The following is a 20,479-nucleotide window of genomic DNA, read 5'->3' as shown; positions in this document are numbered from 1 at the left end:
AAAACATCTTTGTATTTCTCAAGACTGAAAAGACTCTGAATGGTCCTTGGGCTGATCTGCACTAGAACAATTCCATGATGTACAGGTTACTTTCCTGCTGCCAACTAGCAGCAAGCGAGACTCCACTTCAAAATAGATCTTTAGTTTTTTTTAAAAAGTTGGATAACTATTTGTTCAAGATATGATTTCCTTCAATAATTGGGAGTACATTGAACAAAAAAGTATTCCTAGTTCATGTTCCTTCCTCTTCAACTAAAAGCATAAGCTGCTTTTCTATAATCTTCTTTCTGTATGGTTCTCAAAAACAAATTGGATAAAATATTGATGAGGTTTTGATTTTCTTATTTTCCCTCTAGATCAAGCCTACAGAATGGACGTTTAAAACACAATTATAAAGATTTTATAGCCTGATATGAGAGACGCAGCTTTGTGTCACCAAAGAAATAATTCATTCTAATAGTAATCTGGAACTTAGTATGTATCAATCATATTTTACAAGATGAATGAATCTGTACAAGTGATCCAGATGGTTCTTGTACTTCAGGGATGCCCATCTTACATTTAAGTTACATTATGTTCCTATAATTGCACTCATATTATAAGAGGTAAGCCTGCACATTGGGTGGAATTTTGGTGCCCTCCCCTGCAGGTGGCAGGGGCATTTAATCAGGCAGGAGGGTGGCGGGTAGGGACTCCACCACCATCCCACCTCCACCTCAGTTAAGTCCGTGATGGGAAGGCCCATAGATGGCGTTCCTGCCCTGCTGCCAAATGAGGCCTTTAAGTGGGCAATTAATCCCTACTTTAAGGGCCTCATTCCACCACCACTGATATTCACCCATGCGGGGAGCACGACAAGCATGTTTGCTTGAGGGCTGCCAGGGTGGGGGTGGGGGAGGTCGGTGCAGTGCTTGGGGGGGGGACCCTTGTTCAATGGCACTCAGTGCCTGATCAAGGGATCTGGCACCAGGAAGAGGGCCTGCTGAAAGCCACACCCTCTGCCCTTGCTGCTGACCCCTTTCAGCCCCCTCCCCTGCAGCTCCCTCCCGCCATCACTAACCTGTGCCTGGGTCTCTCCTTGATCCGAGACCTCAGATGGGCGTGATACCGGCAGCAGCCACCACCTCCCAGGTGGCACTGCTGAGTACAGAAGAGCACTGGCTGGCAGCTCTCAGAGGGCTGGACTTCCACTCCAAGAGTCCTTGATCCTGGGAAAGGCCTGCTGGCCTGTTAAATGCTTGAATGGCACAAGATGTACTGGGCCTTCTCAAAGAGGTGACGCGGAGATCTTGTTGGCTCTCCAGCCAACGGCCGAGACCCCCATCGCCTCTTCAAGATTCTTTCTTCTTATATGATTTATAGGTTTTGTGAACAGCATGGAGTAGCAGTTGGTACCTATGGCACCCATTTTTCAGGTGCAGAATAGGTGCAATGATAAACTTAGCAACCCATGCCCATTCTACGCATTTGGATCACTGTGAAATTCATCAGCATCATTTAACTATGCTTCTGGTGGTTGCCTAAAACAGGCATCAGGCCTTTCATTTATATATGTCCTAACACCTACTTTAGGTCCCTTTGCCAAAAATGTTTGGAGAAGAGTGGTGGTTGAATTGGACCTCCTCCACTCAGGATTCTTCAGCGGCCCCTACGGCAGGCACAAAAAGTTTTTTCTCTCTTGATATGGCATGGGCAGCAGATTTTTGGACATGCTCAATATTTGAGAAGGTAGAAGATGGAGGGAGGGAGGGTGCAAGAGAGCATTGAAATAATTAAGTCTGGAGGTAACACTAGCATGGATGAGAGTTTTAGCTGCAGATGGGCTGAGTCAGGAGGGAGAAGGGTGATATTACAGAAGGTCTTTATGAGGGGAAAAGATATGGGGCCAGAAGCTGAGCCTAGGGTCGGTTAGAACTCTGAGCTTGTGAACTGTCTGGTTCAATCTCAGATAATGATCAGGAAGGGAAAGGGAATTGTTGGCTAGGGAATAGAGCTTCTGGCAGGGGCTGTATGTGGAGAATAGGATGGAGCAGTTGGGGTTGCTGCTCATAAGGAGGCAGTGGTGAGTGTTTTCGTGCGGTGAACACTCAATCCCAATTGTATTGTAGGGGGAGGGGGCAAACAGGAATGAATCCCTTTCATACCAGGGGAAAACATCATGAAGTTAACAGCAGACTAAAAGCAACTTGAATTTAAACAATGATCCATTGTTTTAACACTGATCATGTGAATTTTGTCCTCAGGACATTGGCAGTGTTGAGTAATCTGTAATGTAATGCAGAAAAGTTTGGTTATTAATTAATTTTCACAAGTTGAATGCCTGTGGCATTACACACAAGGTGTCAAGACCAGGTGCACTGTTCAGGCCAAGCAGGGTGCTGGGTAATGTAAAATGGTGATGGAGGAGGGAAAACACAAAAACTACCTTAGCAAGAAGATGCTGAAAGCTACCCTTATGGAAAGATAAGAATAGTATAGAAGAGGAGGTAGATGAAGAGGAGGAAGTGCAATGGGAACCGGAAGAGTGGTGGGAATGGGGAGAGGGGAAGTGATGATGGCCAGAATGCAAAGGTAGGGGTGGGCGGGGGAAGGCCAGCAACACTCTCAACAGGGCCTGTTTGTGAATGTGATGTCTAAACAGCAGGACTGGACTTTGATCTAACCAAAGGAGTGGGCAGTGATAAGTGAACCTTATATGGGTGGGTGAGGGAACTAATTCAACCTTCTAAGTAACAGGCCCCATCATTCCTTAAAGTGTAGAGGGGAGTCAGTCTGTTCCCCTGAAGGTCCAACAACTGCCAAGTTTCAACCATAGTAGGGGCAAAAAGCACTTTCGAGGCTGTTAGGCAAGAACATGATTTAGGATCTAAATAAAATTAAAAACATTAGTAAAAGCCATTGGGTTATATGAGCTGCTGAGGGCTAAATTTACAGAAGAGTACCATTAAGCTGCAAGTTCCCTCTCTTGAGGTGGAGAGAGAATTTTAGAGACTGCCTGGAGGCTATACAGAAAATGGTAAATAATATAGTTTGAGGAATGTATTACTTGGAGTTGGGGAAACTGGCAAAAGTTAGTATATTTATCTAGTTGGATTTTGAATAAGAAGTTAAAATTTAATGAATGTTCTCACCTGATTACTCACCTGGCATGGTCGAAATCCATCATGGCATCAGCATTCAGAGCTGAAAAGGGAACTTTGCTGTTTCACCCACTATCTAAAGCATAGAACCACAGGGAAACCTAAGACCGTTCTTCAAGTATTCTGGCTTACATGCTGCCACATTAATAGGAAAATCTTATTAAAAACATGACAGGAGTGACCAGATGTGGCCAGCCTTTAAGTAGAAAGCACCCTTAGGTAATGGATCAGCCATCAATTGTAGACCTCACCCAATTTGTCTTACAGCTGGGGTAAAACTACTCTTCAATGATATTCTGTATTTTTTCAGAGCTCTCTATATTGAACAGTATTGCAATAATGTTAAAACAATATACAGAAAAATACATTAAAGATCAGTGGAAGACCAGAAGGAAGAAAGGAAATAAGTAAATATTTGATAATATAAATATGAGCAGTTTACGGAATACATTTTAAACTATTGTTAAATTGTGGTGGCCTTTAACCAGAATATAACTGAGATACAAATGTGGCTTCAGTTCCTTTTGCTCTAGTTTAATTTAAGTTTATGCTGTAATTGGTGTCATTTTCTTCGTGTCAATAATGCAATTTACACAGAGTTGATGTGATTATGATAATAGATCCCTTGTGCATTTTTTTGAAGAAAAGGCAAAGACATCCATTAACTTGAACTAGCAGAAATGAATTCTTTCTATAAAAATCAGTATTTTCGCAGATTAAAAATGAATAAAAGGAAGCATTTAGGATTACTAATGAGAGCATTAATAAGTTTTCAAGGTTTGTGACATTGTCCATTTAATTTCACACTATTTTCTTTGACGGAAATCAAAGCACACTATTATTCAAGAATTAAATGAGTATATTTATTGTCAACGGCCCTCTTTATTTCTTGAGTTTTAATTTATGTATATAAAAGTGAGCTCCCACAGCATGAAATTGATGGAAGTATTATATTTGGAAATATTATATTTATACCAATGTTTCATGAACTCAGCATGTCCCAAAACTCTTTACAGCCAATGAAGTATGTTTGAAGTGTTGTCACTATTGTAATATAGGATTTTAAAAAAATTTTAAAGCTAGTATTTAGGGATTTGATTGGTAAAATTAAAACAGTTTATAAATACCCATGAAGGAAGATGGCAAAACTCAAATATCTGAGAAGTTAATCTATCCTGTGTGATTACTTAAAGTTCAGCAGATCTATTGAAATATATAGTATATTTATATGCAAGTCTTATAATTTCAGGGATAAGGGACTAAAGATATCTAAGGGAAGAATTTCCTTGTCGGTGTGCGGGGGTGGGTCCCACACGCCAATGCGTAAAATGATGCACGGTTACGTCGGGCGTGTGTCCTGATGTCATCGCACGTCATTCTGATCTTTTGTCCGGCGGGCGTGCACCAAAGTCGGCTGCACTCCAGCCGAACGCTCAAAGGCCTGTTAAGGACATTAATACAGCAATTAACCAAATTGACAGGGCTGCCCTTCCAACCTTAACGTTGACGGGCAGGCGAAGAGCCCAGGCGGCCTTCGCATGTTTCATGCAACCTCATCCACGGGCGGGATGAGGTTTCATGAAGGGGTTAATAATTAAATAAATTTTTTTCCACACTTCATAAACATGTCCCAGCTCATGTGACACTGTCACATGAGAGGACATGTCCAAATAATTTTAATCTGTCTTTATTGAAAACTTTCATTCTGAACTTAATCTCCCTGAGGCACGGAGCTGCCTCAGGGAGAGTTCTGTGCTCCTTCACACGCATACGCGAAAGAGCGCAGGGCCCGACTCTCCCTTCTTCCCCTGCTCGCACAGGTAGCGCTACCGGGCGCCTGTCATGCTGGGCGGGCCACGTAAAATGGTGGCACGCAGCCGGTCGGGGGCGGGCGTTCGGCTCTGCACCCGCCCCCGACCGGCCTGCCCGACGGGGAGAAAATTCTCCCCACACAGATGCTTGTTATAGTTGTTGCGAATATCTAGTTGTTGTGTTTTAAGAATATAATTTTTGATTTTGGGAATAAAAGTTTTAACTGTAGAAAATAGGATAAATACAATTAAAGCAAGCTTGGAGCCTATTACGCTTAAAAGGCTGGGGCCATGATGCCTTAAGAGGTTAACAGCTAGAAAGGTAAGGTAGCTAAAATGCTGAGCTTTAGAGATTGTCAGAATACCTCAAGAAATGGCAGTTCAAAAGCTGACCCATGTTTTTTTTTTAGTAAAGTCAGAGTAGAAGGGAGCACTACAGCAGGTGGGCTTACTTAGCTAAAGAGCTGGAGATATGATGCCTGCAATGCTTGCGAGAACAAAGGCAGTCAAGAGAGATATTTTTGTTTTGAGAGATAAATTAGTTTAAAAACATTCAGTAAACCCTGAAAGTTTGTAGAACCCATGTACTTCATCCGTTCTAAGAAGAAATTGTAAACAAGAGCTACATTTTCTTAATTATAATTCCCTTGTAACAAACAAAGGATAATTGATCTAAAGGTCAGTTTGAAGATGGCCCAGAGCAGGCTACGTCATTATGGAGATGGGTAAAGCTTAGGGACGTCCTCTGGTTTCGATTTATCTGTGTTTTTGCTGAGAGTTAGTTGCAGTTTGGATCTGATGCAATTTGCAGCTCACCGACAGAAGATATCCAAATGCCAGTTAGATAGTACTGTAAGCAGAGTAAAATACTAACTTTATCACTGACTGCCTGAAAGGTGCGTGAGGCTTAATCTCAGTTTGAATCTTGTGAGCGAACAGAAGCTGGAATATTACCTAGTTTGAAGCTAGTGGGAGAATCTACAGTGGCCCTCACAGTGTCTTATTGCAAAAGAAAGTAATCAGCTGAATTAGCTTGGAAGTATTGAAAAGTGACCAGAACAAGGGACTGGGGCATCCACAGTCTAGAGATTTTTTTTTTCGAAAAATATACTTTATTCATAAAATATCTGGAAGAACATTACAAAACATTTCTAAATCACCATCACAAAAAGTGCAATCAGATTCAGCTTTTACACATGGATCACAATCAATGAATATTACAATAATTTCAATATGGTCATTACAGACAATCAGACAATGGTATTGGAGTTATCAACATACATCATGTTGCACTCTGAGGTGCTTCAATACAATTATAATACAATTATTATTCAATGCATACATTCATTGTGAGCTGTACAGCCCGAGGGGCTCTAAACAATTCCCAGCCCCTTGGTGCACTATGGCAGAGAAGTCTTAGACAGTGACCTTTCCCCAAGACCAACAATTTTCGGGCAGACCAAAGAGTGTCTTTCACTGAGTTGATGATCCTCCAGCTGCAGTTGATGTTTGTCTCAGTGTGTGTCCCTGGGAACAGCCCGTAGAGCACAGAGTCCTGTGTCACTGAACTGCTCGGGATGAACCTCGACAGAAACCACAATCCACAAGGAGGTGAACAACGGTCTCTTTCCCACCACAGCCACTTCGAGGGCAATTTGCATGGGGGGTGGGACTCCTGGCATGTTGGAAGGATCTGATGGGGAGGGCCTTTCTCACCGCCAGCCAAGCTACATCTTGGTGCTTGTTGGAAAGTTCTGGCGATGAGGCATTGTGCCAAATAACTTTGACAGTCTGCTTGGGGAACCATCCGACAGGATCCACCCTCTCCTTTTCCCGCAGGGCCTCTAAGACGTTACGTGCCGACCACTGCCTGATGGACTTGTGGTCAAAGGTGTTTCTCTGCATAAATTTTTCCACAAGGGACAGGTGGTACGGCACGGTCCAACTACTTGGAGCATTCCGGGGCAGCGTGGCCAGACCCATCCTTGAGCAACACTGGGGACAAGTAGAACCTCAGCACGTAGTGACACTTGGTGTTTGCATACCGAGGATCCACGCACAGCTTGTTGCAGCCGCACACAAAGGTGGTCATCAGTATGAGGGCGATGTTGGGCACGTTTTTTCCCCCCTTATCTAAAGGCTTATACATCACGTCCCTGCGGACACGATCCATTTTCAACCTCCAGATAAAGCAAAAGATGGCTTGGGTGATCGCCATCGCGCAGGAGTGTGGAATGGGCCAGTCCTGCGCCACGTACAGCAACAGTGAGAGTGCCTCACACCTGATGACCAGGTTCTTACCCGCAATGGAGAGGGAGCGTCGCTCCCACATGCCCAGTTTTCTTTGCACCATAGACACTCGCTCCTTCCAGTTTCTAATGCATGCCCCGGTCCCTCCGAACCATATCCCCAGCACCCTCAGGCCGTCAGCCCTCTCGGTGAAGGGGACAAAGGATCGGTCAGTCCAGTTCCCAAAGAACATGCCTCGCTCTTCCTACGATTTACCTTGGCTCCTGAGGCCAGTTTGAACTGGTCGCAGATGTGAATCAGTCTGCGCACCAACAGCGGATCCGAGCAGAAGACAGCGACATCGTCCGTGTACAGGGAGGCTTTGACCTGAGTGCCTCCACTGCCTGGGGTCGTCACTCCTCTTATGCCTGGATCCTTCCTGATGGACTCAGCTAAGGGTTCTATGCAACACACAAACAGGACAGGGGAGAGAGGGCAGCTCTGCCTGACTCCAGATTTAATAGGAAAGCTATCTGATTCCCACCCATTGATTGAGACTGCGCTACTGATGTTAGTGTAGAGCAGTTGGATCCAGTTGCGAATTCCCTCCCCAAATCCCATTTTGGAGAGCACATCCACCATATAGATGTGCGATATTCTGTCAAAGGCCTTCTCCTGATCCAGGCTGATGAGGCAGGTGTCCATACCCCTGTCCTGCACATAGGCAATCGTATCCCTGAGCAGTGCAAGGCTGTCAGAGATCTTCCTGCCAGGCACAGCGCAGGTCTGGTCAGGGTGGATCACCAATTCCAGAGCGGACTTGACCTGACTGGCGATGACCTTGGACAGAATCTTATAGTCCACATTCAACAGTGAAATGGGTCGCCAATTTCTAATTTTCTCCTTTTCCCCCTTCTGCTTGTAGATGAGGGTGATGATGCCTTTCCTCATGGATTCTGACATGCTGCCAAATGACAGTTTTACCTCTGAGAATAGCTAGAGCTGATAGCAATTTTCCAGAGGACTGTGGCATACTTATGGGTGGTCCCTCCAGAAGTAACTAACTTTAAGATTGATGTGTCTTATAACAGAATTCTTTGGGGAAGTAAGAAGTAACCCTGATGCATAACACAGTTATAAACCATATTGTTAAGTTAATAGTGATTATTTCACTTAAAAGAAAAGTGAAATCTTGTGTAGTCCTATTGGTTAAAATGAGGTATTCAAATTTCTTTTTAAGTGTTAATGGTCCCTAACTGGATTGTAACTTAGTGCAGTAATTGCAGGCATGAGCTTGCAATGAAACACCATTTGCGGTGCTTACTGTGTTAAGAGATGGTAGATTTCTAGGCAGCATTTATAAAGTAACAATGGAAAATAACAAGGAAAATACTTTGAGTTTGTAAATATGTAATTGATATTTGAGCCATTTATATATCACTCAGTTAGGTTAAGATATCTCTTATTGCATCCAAAACGATTAACCACATATTGTACATATTGATGAATAGTTCGAAAGAAAAATGGAATTGCTATCTATTGGGAAACCAACTCTCAACATAACAATTAGTATGTTCGTTAAGAGGTGTTCAATGTAAAGAAGTGACCTTGTAAGCGAAGCAGTAAGTGTTTCAATTAATATCTGAGACAGTCTATCGAATCACTATCAACCAAGTTATGCTAGCTAGCAAGAAGGATTTCACCCTTAGTGTATTTAACAAGTTAAGTATTATACAGACTACTGAAAACAAGTATTGATAGGACATTGGATACAGTCTCAGCAAGGAGCTTCAACACAAATAGGAAAATGTTGGTCACAGTCTCAGCAAAGAACTTCAACACTAATAGGAAAATCTTAGTTAATTTTGAAGTTTATACCGAGATTAATAATGAACAAAATAAAATATGATAGACTAACAATCATGCTGCGCTTTTAATACAAAAAAAATCTTAGAGTGTAGAAAATCTTAAACTATTACAGGATTAATTCACAGTTGTGTTTATTGCTGGACAGAGTATGATATTTTAACCTAGAATAACAAAGATATTCATTGCTATTCACAAATGCACAATAAACCTCAAGTCTTGAGAACCCAGAATTTTTAACCAGCCAATGAGTTTTATTAGAATGATATTAAAGAAATTATGCTTTAAGTGCAGTATTGAAGGGAATAAAACGAATGTATTAATTTTGGGCATTTCCACTCTGCGCCCAAAATAGATGCAAAGCAGACAGGCTGGCCACTTAGCCACGGTCAGGGCACCCAACATATTTTTTCATATGGGGCTGATTTGTGTTCAGCTAATGAACTGCAGGCATTGTACTGCAGATTGCCAGATTCTGAAGGTTAGAAATCAGTTGGCTTTTATATGGTCTATTGGCAAAGAGGCAAGGGTGGAGAACTGATTTTGAGTCAGCTGAGGGGCGGAAGAAGGCCTGGTAATGAGGCAAAAGATTTTCATGCTCCTCCTGGTCCTGCAAAAATCTGAAGTCCCATTAAACCTTAAATTCTACTGAGTAACTACCGCAGCAGTTCAGTTCAAGGATGCAGCTGCACCATCCTTCCTTTTGTACATGAAAGTTGCAATGGTGAATTGGCGGGGAGGGTGGGGAGGGGAAGGTCCAAGAACCAGCATAAGACCATAATTTGCATATTTAAATAGTCTCTCAACTGTTGTGGCCAAAATTTATAGGCGCCCATTTAAAGGTTTATCTGAAAATTAAATCAGGTTGCCTTTTTCATCCAATATTCAAGATGCCCAACTGATTTTCCTCTTCTGGTCACTGGTTTTTAGGTGAGGTACTGGCAGGCAGCAGTTGAAAATTGCCCCTTATATGTTCTTGAAAAGTGGCGGAAGAAGGTTACTTGTTTTGGTGGCATTCTATCTCTGACCAATGTTCAACAGCTGTACTATGACACTATTAGCAACTAAAAAACTGCGATGGTAACCTGGGTGAAGTGGTAATAACATGATCATGTCTTGACCTTGTGCTGGAACAGATTATTTAAAACGTTATCAATCAACATAGAGACATGGATTTTATGAGCTTGTCAAGTGTTTTCATTTAGTTGTCTTATTTCTAAACTGATCCTGCATCAGTGGCTTTTAGGAAAATTAGAATTAGAGTATCCAAGTTGCCCTGCTTTCAAAAACAAAAATTAAATGAATAATTAAAGTAATTAAGCAGGATTTTATTCACTGTTTGAGTAGACAGAGGAGACAGTTGTCATCATAATGGGGAGATATTCATTAGGGTTCAGCTTTGGGTGATAACATTTCAGATATTGTTCCCTATCAGGAGACAAGAAAAATCACCCAGGCTGCTATTATGCAGCTTCTGAAGATGGACTCAGCAGTGAAACTGGCAAAGACCCTGGAGCAATTTACCTGCTCACATTGCTGACCAGAGAATGGGAGGCTTTAAGGAATTTAGAAGGGAGCAATATTTTAAAAAGAAAAAGTACAATCCTCATATGAATTTTTATTTTGCATGCACACATTCCTTCTGACTTATTTTCCGACTAGGGCCGTGTTTATTTATCATTGTCTTTATAATTTCTAATTTGTAACTTTTCTCCTCCAGCTATCTATTTTGCTTGTTTTCTTTCCCTATTTTGGGGTCCCTCAGTGCTGCCATGTACATGATGCTCCTCCATGGTGGCCTGAATCATTCGATCTGCAGATATTTCCCTTGCTGCAGGGCACGTCCTTGAGGTGGTGGAAATAAATTGGCAGGAGGATCCTATCCTGGAGATAGGCACCTCCTGTAAATATTACAGTGTAACATTGGCCAAGTCACTCACGGCAGAAAAAGAACAAAATGACAGGAAGAGGCATCAGCAGAGGAAAATAAAAATAAATACATTCTCAGATGGAAAATTCAGTTGCCATTTAGAATTGGCTTGTTCTTAAGAAATCCTGTTGTATCTCGATTTCTATCTCTTTGGTACCGTATCTTTCTCTCTTCTTTCAAATGAGAACAAAATGGGATCAAAAGAGTTGAATACATTTAATGCAGATGCTATTTTGTTAGCTATTAGTTACAATCATGTATTTCATAGACAAATTTCCCATGATTTCATGTTGATTTAATAATGGCCTGTTAATGTTCTGTTTGCTTTGCACTAAGAGACATGTTCAAATTTTCTCCACTGACTAATGCAAATGGTGGTTGGCACTGTTTGCAATTAATAATATTTGTTTTGGATGCTATCGATGATTGTGTGAGACTTTCTTCTTGTCCTACATCAGGTTTTTGCTGTTCTTTTCTTAACTGATGAACACCCCATCAGTAATTAGAGTACCTTTCATGTGAATTCCTTCTAGCAGTCTGTTCAATACTAAATTCGATATTAAATGGAAGAGATTTATTAATTCTTTAATTTTTATAACAATATTACCATAGATCTTCAGCCATAATCTTTTGGTTTTCTGAAGTTGTTTCTTTAATGCATGGAGCTCTCTTTTGACATATTCCTATATGAAATTCATTGCATTTTCCAGTGTGAAAAACTGATGGATGAATTGGAAGAAGAACGATGTTTAAGGCTCGAGACTGAAAAGCGATTACGTGAAGTTATACTGGAGTCTGAAAGTAGTACATCTCAGATGCAAGCTTTGCAGGAGCAGTTTGCCAGGTAAGAAGAATCAGACACTGGTGTGTAATCAAACCACATAAGTAGTGATCCACACATTACTTCCACAGCATTTTGAGGAAGCGGAAATACAAATACTCTTATATTGGTTCAAATGCCTAATTTCTATTCAGAAATGAAGGTCAGATAAGATCTAATACCTAGCAAAATCAAACAACATCATGTGAATTAAACTGATTTATTTGTGCTGAATTTAGCCAAGCCCCCTTGAGGGTAGATTTGCTCCTGGCATTCATTTGACTGTACATCTATACAAATTGAAGGTGATCTTACGAAAATCCAATCTGATATCTCCATCTTGATCTTCACTATATTCACTCTGTACTTTCTGCCAAACATTCTAGTCTGCTTTAAAATTAAAATAAGGATAAAAAGTATATACTTTTACACATATTCACATTAGATGCCAGAGGAGACAACTGCCTTTGTAATATGTTGGGGTATGTAAATGAGTCCCAGCTCAAATTGGCTTCAGAAAACAATGAATTAATCTGAATTGATGATAATTGAAATATTAACAAAAAAACAATTGTTTGCCTAGTTTAGATTTCTATTGTGAGAACACAGCTTGCAAGTGGATTTTTATTAATTTCATATTAAAATGAATATGTTTCTTACATGTTTGTCTGTGGGCTTTGTTTGAAAATAATGAGTGCATTTGTTTATTTACAATTTGAATTCCTTGTTCCATTGAACACCATGATTTACCCAGTATTCTAAGAATCTGTAGTATCTGATTCGATGGCCATATAATAGTGAATCTTTCCATGCCTTGGGGCTTTATGGTAGATAAACTGGTTATTTGGACTAAGTTTTTGAGAAGGCTTGGGGGTGCTCCCAACTTCTATTCCAGAATTCTCCCCCTCACAGCATTTGCACAATTCTGACGAATGGATTTAGAAGATATTCTCCACCTTAGGCCAGAATTCATCTTATGAGGATCTGGTAAGCCTTTATTGTAATCGTCCATCTATTCACTTACCCTAGTAGGATGGTAGTGCTCCTTTAAAGTACCATATCTGTCACTGGAAAGTGCCCTCAGGCCTTTTAGAATTTGTATTCATCATGAAACTACAGGGGATTGACAAATAAGAGACGCGTGACCCTCAGTGAATTATGCTATCAATTTTCATTGCACATTCCTCTTGTTTTGGGTTGCATGATTTCAAGCACTGCATTATTCAGAATGCATCAAATAGAAATATACTTGGACTTAGTGCATACCTGTAGAAGGGTTAAGATAATGCTTCTACCAGCCCCAGCTGACTTCTGATATGCTAATGGTCCAGTGCTGTTTTTCTGCTTTTCTTGTTTGTACTAATAAGTTTCGATCTGTGGTCTGGAGAAAAAATGAGCAATTAACATTAGCCGGAGGGGAAATGGAATCATTTATTTAGCGATCTAATAGCAAAAATGTTCCTTTCACTACATATTGAATTTAGCAGTTTAATCAAATAGGCCTGTCTGATGTATCTATACTTGTATATTTAACACTAGTAGGAGTTGGAATCATCTTATGAAAGCGTACAGATACAGCTGGGCTTTGGATTGCCAGGATAGCTTTCTTTAGTTTTCCTTTGCTGCTTTTCAGGCTTCCATTGTTTTATTCATTAGTTAATACATTACTCATATGAAAAATTTCAAGCAAACTAATTTGGATAAGCAACTATTCCCACAAAAGCTTCACAGGAATTCAACTAATTCTCTTGATACGGTATTCCAAAACCAGCATTGCAGAATTAAGACCAGCACTTTTTACATAAACGTACAGTGAATGTTTTCCATAATTACTAGCACATTACCAACTTAGTCCAATTATTTATCTGCATCCATAGCTGATTAGGTCATTGTCACCAAGGCAGTTTACATTCAGTATTTCAAAACCTTGTTTGCTGTGTCCACACCAGTTCTTGTTCTTTAGTTCCCATTTGACCAAATTGTCCGCAGTTCTCAACATTCCTGTGCTTTCTCAGTTCAGGGAATGCTATACTTTTCTTAAAATCTTATCTAAGCAATGTCTGTTTGATTGCATTCCCAATGTAGAGACACAGGGGCATCAGTATAGTAGCTGAGTGATGTACCATTCAAAGGAAGTTTAGCTGTAAAACTTGATAAAGGCATATTTTAGTGGGCAAATGACTGAATTCAGGGTGGAGGATTTCTTCTCTTTGTTTTAGGTATCCACATGAATGTTCACTTGCCTGAGAATTGCTGCTGGTGCATTGCCAATGAGTGTAAGGCATCCTTGATGTCCAGCATTGCTAAGGGCGGAACTGAGGGAAATGCATTTTCTGACTTAATTTCCTAATTTAATTTTCATTTAATCAGGTCAAGAAGGGATGGAAAGCTTCTGTATCAAGGCCTCAAATTCTACTTCCTCCACCACCACCACTATCATCTCTCCCATCCCCACCACTGCAGGAGTATTGTTAAACTTTCCCTTGGTTTCAGGGCCTGCGGTTAATTCAAATTTCAAAGATATAGCAATCATTTTTCCTTTTATTATGGAAACACTTCCAGTTTACACCCATTGAAGAAGTACTTAACAAAACAAGTTGCTCATTCATCAACATAGTATCAAGAGATAGAGTTTCATGTCCAATTTGTTTACTTTTCCTACCCAAAGGAAATGGACTGATATTGATATATATATATACATATATATAATTGAAAAGGGGTACCGGACCCTTTTCTGCTTCTCTTCAGCTCTGAAGAAGGATCATATGGACTCGAAACATTAACTATTTTTCTCTCCACAGGTGCTGCTAGACCTGCTGAGTTTTTCCAGCATTTTCTGTTTTTATACTGGACCCCTTATCCGGCTTCCCAAAATCTGGAAGAAAACAAAAAACTGGCTAAATTTGAAGTGGGAACCCTGGGTAGCAATTTGAATAAAGCCCTTCTGTTCTTTATTTTTCATACTTTGTGTATTATAAGTACGTGTTAGGCCTAGGACCCAAAATCTGTAAAATCCCCAAATTCAGCATACATCTGGTCCCGACCTTCCAAGATACAGGATCTGGTACCTGTAGTTGCGTTAATGGGCCCATCAAAAAAAGGTGCACATTTCTTGGGGAGGGGATTGCCTTGGTCATCCTATAAACGACCGTTGGGAGCCTGCTCAATGCTTGATACAACTAGTTAGACCTCGCACTGTGCATGCTTCACCCACTTCTACCCGAACATTGCAATTGAAGCCATACGACTGGCACAGGACTCCAATTTGCATATTTAATCAGCTTCCTGCCTATTTCACCCAGCAGGCTGTTTGACCATTTACAGGCCTACTTGAAAGTTGCATCAGATAAATCTTGGGTGTCAACGAAGTGGCTGAGATGCTCCTCCCCTCACATTATCACCACTCACCTCTCATCCCTGCAACTCACCCAGCCTGAGTTTTAATTACTAAATGTCTACTTTTCAGGTGAAAAACGGGCAGTTGAAAATCCCAAGTTTGTTGTGCAGTGCTTACAATAAAGGCCAATATTATACGATGCCAACTTGAAAATATAGATCTCCAAAGTCGCAATGCCCCACTTAATTCACTATTACGGTATAATTCCCTTTGCGTGCAGAGATGGTATATATGCAGAAGATGCTGGATTTTAGCCTTATTCATCCTCCCCTAACATGCGTTTTACACTGTCGATGGCTTTCTTTCCAATAGATTGCTTCTTGGAGTTATTTTCTGAACTATATTTGCTACTTTGCTCTCATCACTGTCAACAAGATAAAGATGTGGCTCAGAATGAGGTTATCTGCCTAGAATTTCTTAACACAGCAGTGTTCCCAGTTGACTTTTCCATTTGGGATGAATGCAATATGTGATTCATATTCACTTCTTTCAAATTAGGAGGAAAACCATACCTGTGATAGGTAATCGATCATTTTGTTTGTCAATATGTACATTTTTGAAATCAGATAGAGCATACAGGAAGTAAAACTTAAAAAAAATCTCAGTGAATGTAGATATTCTAATTTTGAGCCAACAAAATAACATTTTAATGCAGAAACACAGGGACGTAATATTTTGCAAAGCTCAAATATGTGGGCCGGTGGAATTCCTGTCATAGTCACATTAATTACAGCTAACATCCAGCACTCGTGTGTCCCATAGCAAAAATTGTTTGCATTCTTAACATTTTTTCCACGCCATAGGAATCATTACTGGCCAGCAAAATGTTTTTCCTAGAGAATTCTGATGGTGTGTTTCAATGTATTTATGTAACACCGTAGAGTCATAGGTCTAGATTTTACCAGCCCATTGCAGGCAGGCTGCGAGGCGGGAGGAGTGGTTATATCATGGTGAAAGGCATTGGAAAGGAAGCCCAACCTTGTTTATGTCACAACTGGATATTACTGAAAGCGACCAGGCTAGGAGGTCAAGCTGGAACATGGCAGGAAGGTAATTAAACCTGTTAAACAGGCAATTAACTGCAATTTTGCCAGGGTTTTCTAATTTTATGTCAAGTGTGCGGGAAAAACAGCGCTTCAGAGCATCGCCTGCTATTAGGAGGTGAAGGCCTAGAGATCAGTGTTGGTTGCAGTCAGCAGCCATTGTGAGTGGCAGCATGGCTTGTCAGGGAGGGCGGGACTGAGTGAGCAGCGGAAGAAGCAATCAGGAGCAGGTATAAACATGCCTAGCTCAGTGGGAGCTTGCTGCTTAAATGCCCTCCTGGAGTTAGCACTTGTGTGTACAGATCAAGGAGAATGGGAGGCCCTGAAAACTGAGCGCAGCTATTTGCCATCACCCTCATTTACTCAGGCTTGGAGTCCTCCAGTGAGGAGGAGCGTCAGAGAGGGAGAGAGCTGCAGCCACAGGCAGAAGGGCAGCAATAACCAGTGGGGTAACAGGAGAATGAGGCTGGGAGGGGACACCGACAAGGAGGTTGCACAGGGGCATGCAACCAGCCACTTGTTCACAGAATAGGTTGCCTACCAGAGAGGGTCTAGCATCAGAAGCTCAACTTCCTGCAAATTTCAGAGCAGCAGTGTCACTGAAGAATCTGCCTGTCCAGGGAGGTAGTCTCTGAGCTGTGTGCCATGATGGAGATTGAGCTGAGCCATATGTGAACTGGTGGGCACCCAATTCTACTGGCACTGAAGGTCAGTGTCGTGCTGAATTTCTATGCTGAAGATTCATTCCAGGGATCTTCTAAAGCTATCTGTGGGATCTCCCAGTCTGCAGCTCAAAACTGCCTTAAGATGGTCACTAACGTCACATTCAAGAGAGCTAGCCAGTACATTTCGCACCAATCAGGAAAGTCAGGCTGATAGGGTTATAGGGTTCAGGGCCATCGCTGGATTCCTCCAGGCTCAGGGTGTGATCGACTGCACACGTGGCCACTATTGCACCCACAGACTAACCAGCACCTTCAATTTGCTCAATAAGTAACTAGTCTGCGACCGCCCCAAATGAATCCTTCAGATCTGTGCAAGGTTTCTGAGAAGCTGCCACCTACATACTAAAGGCAGTCTCAGGTGACAAACCTTTTTAGGCCCTCCCGTGTGCATTAAAGGATGAATACTGGTTGACAAGGGTTCCCCATGGAAGACAGTTACTGACACCAGTACAGAATCCAAGCAAAGATGCAGAGGGATAACTTGAGTGGCCATTGAGCAGGACAGAGGGCTTCTGAAGGCAAGGTTCAAATGCCTATGCCCCAGCAAGGATATCGCGTATTGTGGTAGTGTGCTGTGCTCTGCACAACTCAGCTTAAGGGGAGAAGCTTTGAACAATGAGGACATACCGCAGTTGATGCCTCCTCTGAGGATGGTGATATGCCGGGGGATGTTAAACTAGCAGAACAGGATACTGTCAAGCCCCAGGGACCACAGGCCAGGTATCCGAGAGGGAGGTTTGCAATACGTTAAAATGTTTCACATGAGATACAAAAGCAAAATATTGCGAATTCTGGAAATCTGAAATAAAAACAGAAAATGCTGGAAATACTTCAAAGGTCAGGCAGTATCTGTGGAGAAAGAAACATAGTTAATGGGTGGAATCGTCCAAGATTTGCACTAAGTGCGGTAGCGGGCGGGTAAAGCGATATTTTTCCCAGTGGCCGCAATGGCAGCTTTTCACGTCCCAATCCCACCTCATTAATTATGCATTCCTGGGAAACATGCTGTTTCCATGGCAGGTGGGCTCTCATTTGCCCACCACGCCATCACCTTGTCACTTCATCATGCTGGGCGGCAATTTAAAGTCCAGCCATGCGCATACCTCTCAGTGCTTCCAGCCCAGAGTCCAGCCATGCGCACACCTCTCAGTGCTTCTGCTTCCAGCCCAAGACTGCTGCAAAGGAGACAGGATGGCCTCGAAATACAAAATGACTGCAGCTTTCAGTTCAATGACACGTCCCTCGAACACCTTTTGGATGCAGTGGAGGCTTGCCGTGATGTCCTCTACACCTGCTCTGGCTGCAGGATGGGCAGCAACCTCACTAATCCGGCTTGGGAGGCGGTGGCAGCGGTGGGTCAGCGCCAACGCCCTGCAAAAGAGGACAGTCACCCAGTGCCGAAAAAGGATGAATGATCTCCTCCGTTCCGCCAAGGTAATTCACTCTTCTCATCGCTCTCAACTCACACACTCACAAACACATCACACATCCACAGAGATCTCACATCTCAAGGGACATCACCACTAACTCTCACACACCCCCTCACATCTGCATCCGGCTCATATACCTCCAGCTCGCATCCTCACCCTGTCCATGGCTCTGCTCATCACACAAATATTCCAGGCAGTGCCATGTGTCCTGCTCACACTCTCTCCATCTGTTTTCATGAAGGAGAAGCCGGCTCACAACAGCAGGGAGAGGTCCCAGGCCGGGGGTGGAGTGGCCCATATTAGGCCCCATACTCACTTTGAGGAGTGTGCCATTGCACTGACTGGTGAGGACATGGACCGATGCACTGTGCCTGCGGTGATGGTGGTGTCAGCGGCAAACACCTTCGTAAGGATCCTGCAATAAATCATCTCTCTCTTAAAGCAAATGTGAGTGCTCTCTCTCCTGTTTTTGACTCTGCTGACTACTTATCTCTACTTTTGTTCACAGGGAGCTCTGCCACGCGACTGACACCCTCAGCCAGCCAATCCCTCAGCTCCATCCATGTTCTCACCTCCAGCCAAGAGGACTCCTCCTCCATTGAAGAGCTGGAAATAAGCAGCCTGGAAGACCCGACACCGCGCTCACCCACACCCTGCATCAGTGCAGAAACACACACCTCAGTGGAACCTAGATCTAGAGCAGGCTTGGGTTCACAATCTGGTGATCACCGTAAGGACACATGTCCGCAGCAGCAGGAGGCAGATTCGTGCAAGCTCCCCGACACTCAAGAGGACTATTGGGAATCAGGCACCTGTGAGATCTGAGTCAGGTGACGAGCCTCTGGATTTGGCCTTCGAGCTCATCCTAGAGAGTCACAGAAGGTGTGGGAACAAGACGCAGAGCTGTTGGAAGCCCTCAGCAGAGTGGCATGTGAGTCGGAGGAGTGCGTCCGCCTGCTCTCTGATGAAGTGGTGCCCACATGTGCATGTATGGAGGTCTCATGGGGGATGACGGATGCCATGGAGACCTTGGTCCAGCAGAACATGGAGATGCGTGCAGACCTACACTCTGTTGCACTTGCCATGGGTGAGTTCCTGCAGTGGCAACGCGAGAGGGAAACAGGGCACCTCAACGTCCCTCCAGGTGCTCCTTCCCCTCAAGGAGTCAGACCGGGGCCGTTGGGCACCCGAAGGGAGGAGGAGCGGAAGCTGAACACCCCTGGGTCATCTACTCAGGAATCTCCAGAGGCTGCCCTCTCCCTCCGAGTCCCCTTTGCTTGTGAGGCCTTCAACCTATCGCCGCAGAGGGAGCAGCTGGTCGACGAGTGATTCTGGAGGGAGAAGTGTGCATGCGTGGCAGGGCCTTTTGGAGCCTCGTGCAAGCACTCTCCCACGCACGCGGATCCTTCACGTATCACACTCCCCTCAATGTTCTGAGCGTTTTGAATGCTGCCTGCTGGGGTTCGCTTTCAGTTGTCCATCTGAGCTGACCTCCATCTCCGCCCACCCAATGATCACACTCCCATGCAGCACCTGATCTCACCCACCATGACTGTCATTTCACTTTCGATTTGGACAGTATGGTCTGGGTTCGGTTTTTCGTGTGGTCCCCCATCTTTTCCCCTCCATTGTCACAGTTGACTCCCCCTGGCATCACCTTCCACCTCCCCTCCGTGACCTACCAGCTATAACCCTTCGGGATGTCCAGGTGAACGTGCACGTCCCCTTCTTTCCCAGAAATCCCACCCCCATCCACATTCACATCCCCGACCTCCTCCTTCCCACCCCCAGGGTCTGTGTCTACCTCCAACTCCCCACCAGCCACCCCTTGCAGTCCCTTCTACCATTGCCGTTCAGTCCTCACCTTACTGCCTCACTCTGCCCTCGTTCATTCACGCCATTCCTTCATTCCTCGCCCACCCTCAGTTCACTCCCCAGGAGGCAGTCATGGATCCATAAGACACCTCCCTTCCATGTTCACCTGGACAACCCTCACTTCGGACCCCTTCCTCCCGGAACCCATTGCCCCCCCCCACTCCCCCACTGGAAACCACCCCCCCGGATCCCACTCCCTCTGGACCCCTTCCA

The 20,479-nt window shown here is 43.3% G+C and overlaps 1 protein-coding gene across 4 annotated transcripts in view; it reads left to right on the top strand.

The window, feature by feature from the left end:
- LOC144686773 (nck-associated protein 5-like) overlaps positions 1-20,479 on the top strand; it is a 673,917-nt gene that overhangs the window by 265,253 nt on the left and 388,185 nt on the right. For all 4 annotated transcript variants that reach the window (XM_078552424.1, XM_078552429.1, XM_078552425.1 and 1 more), the window contains one exon: positions 11,687-11,820. In XM_078552424.1, the coding sequence (XP_078408550.1) occupies positions 11,687-11,820 (134 nt within the window). The remainder of the gene's footprint in view (positions 1-11,686; positions 11,821-20,479) is intronic.

The sequence above is a fragment of the Cetorhinus maximus genome, chromosome 11, assembly GCF_964194155.1.
Source record: "Cetorhinus maximus chromosome 11, sCetMax3.hap1.1, whole genome shotgun sequence".
Classification (NCBI taxonomy): Eukaryota; Metazoa; Chordata; class Chondrichthyes; order Lamniformes; family Cetorhinidae; genus Cetorhinus; species Cetorhinus maximus.
Note: the sequence above shows the minus strand (reverse complement) of the source record. Positions and strands in the feature narration are given on the sequence as shown.